The sequence below is a fragment of the Mandrillus leucophaeus genome, unplaced genomic scaffold (assembly GCF_000951045.1).
Source record: "Mandrillus leucophaeus isolate KB7577 unplaced genomic scaffold, Mleu.le_1.0 Scaffold306, whole genome shotgun sequence".
Classification (NCBI taxonomy): Eukaryota; Metazoa; Chordata; class Mammalia; order Primates; family Cercopithecidae; genus Mandrillus; species Mandrillus leucophaeus.
The window spans coordinates 1,188,854-1,191,513 of record NW_012103210.1 but is presented as its reverse complement, the minus strand read 5'-3'; the positions used below and the strand labels follow the sequence as shown (position 1 = coordinate 1,191,513).

At 50.7% G+C, this 2,660-nt stretch overlaps 1 protein-coding gene across 1 annotated transcript in view; it reads right to left on the bottom strand.

Moving 5' to 3' along the window:
- Positions 1 to 1,505: 1,505 nt before the first annotated feature.
- The window catches only part of SMYD4 (SET and MYND domain containing 4), a 57,171-nt gene continuing 56,016 nt past the window's right edge, over positions 1,506 to 2,660 (bottom strand). The window contains exon 10 of the mRNA XM_011987282.1: positions 1,506 to 1,999. Within this exon, the coding sequence (XP_011842672.1) occupies positions 1,861 to 1,999 (139 nt within the window). The 3' untranslated portion in view covers positions 1,506 to 1,860. The remainder of the gene's footprint in view (positions 2,000 to 2,660) is intronic.

The following is a 2,660-nucleotide window of genomic DNA, read 5'->3' as shown; positions in this document are numbered from 1 at the left end:
ACAACAACGACGACAACAAAAAAACTTAGAAGGAGGCATATGTGTTATAAAGTCTTTACTACAAGTTTGATTTTATTAGTGTTTGGTTAGTGACTCTGCCAAGAGTACAGAATGAAGGGCAGAGAATAAGGACTGGAAAACTGGCAGGAAACACACTGAGAGCCGCCATCCCTGGAGGAAACTGCTCAATACAATGGCTCCATATTCACTTCTCTAGTCACAATTTATACTCCACCGATTTTCACAAAGGATTCGGGGAAGCTGGATGCCGTAAGTGGAACCCGGTGTCTCTGGAGGTAAGCTGCCTTACTGATTCCTTGTTTTACAATTATTTTTCAATTACAGTGTAACTACTAAGAGTTTCAGCTCCCACTGGAGTGGCGCACACATCTCATTACTACTAAAACCACAGGAATGTTCCAGGGAAACAGACTATCATCATCGAGTGAGGTGGAATCCAGCCAAAACCCCAGGCTAACCTCCAGATGCCTGCAGATCAGCTAAAATCCTTTTAAAGGACTTGGACTCTCCAGATACTAGTTTTAAGTCTTTTCTGGGAACTGGGAGTTTGTATTGGAGGCCACTTAACCATTTCAAGAAATATCCACCAAAATAGGTGTCTCTCTGACTGCAATGGTTTCTGAGTCCCCCCAGCCCTCGTATCCCAGGCTTGGGACTGTTGGGAAAGTCCCGTCTCCTGTTGAAAGCTCAGCAGCAACAGAACCTGTTTAGTTTAGTTTTATTTGAGACAGGGTCTTACTCTGTCACGCAGGCTGGAGTGCAATAGCGCGATCTTGGCTCACTGCAGCCTCAGTCTACCAGGCTCAGGTGATCCTATCTCAGCTTCTCGAGTAGGTGGGACTACAGGCATGTGCCACCATGCTTGGTGAATTAAAAAAATTTTTTTTTGCAGCGATACAGTCTCACTATATTGCCCAGGCTGGTTTTGAACTCCTGGGCTCAAGTGATCCTCCCACCTCAGTGTCTCAAAGTACTGGGATTACAGGCGTGAGCCTCCACACCCGGCCAACTCAATGTACTAGGATTACAGGCGTGAGTCGCCCACCTCAGCCTCTCACAGTACTGGGATCACAGATGTAAGCCTCTACACCGGACCTGCAGAACCTACACAGAACCCACACCTGGTCCGCAGAACCCGCACCCAGCAGCAGAACCTCTTATTTTTTTTTTTGAGATGGAGTCTCACACTGTCATCCGCGTTGGAATGCAGTGGCGTGATCTCAGCTCACCGCAACCTCCGCCTCCTGGGTTCATGCCATTCTCCTGCCTCAGCCTCCTGAGTAGCTGGGACTACAGGCGCCTGACACCACGCCCAGCTGGTTTTTGTATTTTTAGTAAAGACAGGGTTTCACCATGTTGGCCAGTCTGGTCTTGAACTCCTGACCTTGTGATCTGCCCCCCTCAGCCTCCCAAAGTGTCGGGATTGCAGCCGTGAGCCGCCGTGCCCGGCTGGCAAACAAAACCTCTTTTTTCTTTTTTTTTTAGATGGAGTCTCGCTGTGTTGCCCAGGCTGGAGTGCAGTGGTGCGATCTCCGCTCACTGCAAGCTCCGCCTCCCGGGTTCACGCCATTCTGCCTCGGCCTCCTGAGTAGCTGGGACTACAGGCGCCGCCACCTCGCCCGGCTAGTTTTTTGTATTTTCAGTAGAGACGGGGTTTCACCATGTTAGCCAGGGTGGTCTCGATCTCCTGACCTCGTGATCCGCCCGCCTCGGCCTCCCACAGTGCTGGGATGACAGGTGTGAGCTGCCGCGCCCGTCCGGCCATAACCTCTTTACCTTGTGGTCCACGGGCTCCTTTCCTGTGGGTCAAAATCCCCTTGGGACCCTAAACTGAAGACCTTACAAGGTGGGTGGTAAGTCCAATAAACAGGATTTCATCTTCCGGAGCTCCTGGATTTCATCGTCCCACGGGCCACAGTGCAGCGACAGAACCTCCTCAGCCTTCTGGATTGTGCTCAGGGCTTCGGGTACTGCAAACCTGAGCCAAGGGAGGTAAGAGGAGTTAGTTCACTGATTCGGGAGGCAAATGTTCATTGAGGGCCTACTCACACACCGTGAAGAATATAACATCATTTCTGTCATCAAGGATCTTACAGTCCAGAACAGTAAGACACTGTCACAAACACGCTGCAAAGCAGAATGTGAGAAAACAGTTACAAAAGACAGTATAGACTCCAGCATCCTGAGAACAAGAGGCAAATCTCAAAGTGTTTTTTTCTTTGAGACGGAGTTTCACTCTTGTCGCCCAGGTAGTGGTGCGATCTCGGCTCACCGCAACCTCCGCCTCCCGGGTTCAAGTGATTCTCCCGCCTCAGCCTCCTGAGTAGCTGGGATTACAGGCGTGCGCCACCACACTCGGCCTCAAAGTTTTCATCTGGTATTGACCACAGGTTTACACAGCAGTGTTCATTTTAGAGTGACCATCTTAGGGCTGACCTCTGACCTAACCCTGCAGCCCTTTTCCCTCGCTCTGACCAAACAGAATGTCTCTGTGTCTTGGGTATCGGCCCACTCACCATTCATAGCCTTAGGCTGAACCTTTTTTTTTGAGATGGAGTCTCGCTCTGTCACCCAGGCTGGAGTGCAGTGGCCGGATCTCAGCTCACTGCAAGCTCTGCCTCCCGGGTTCACGCCATTCA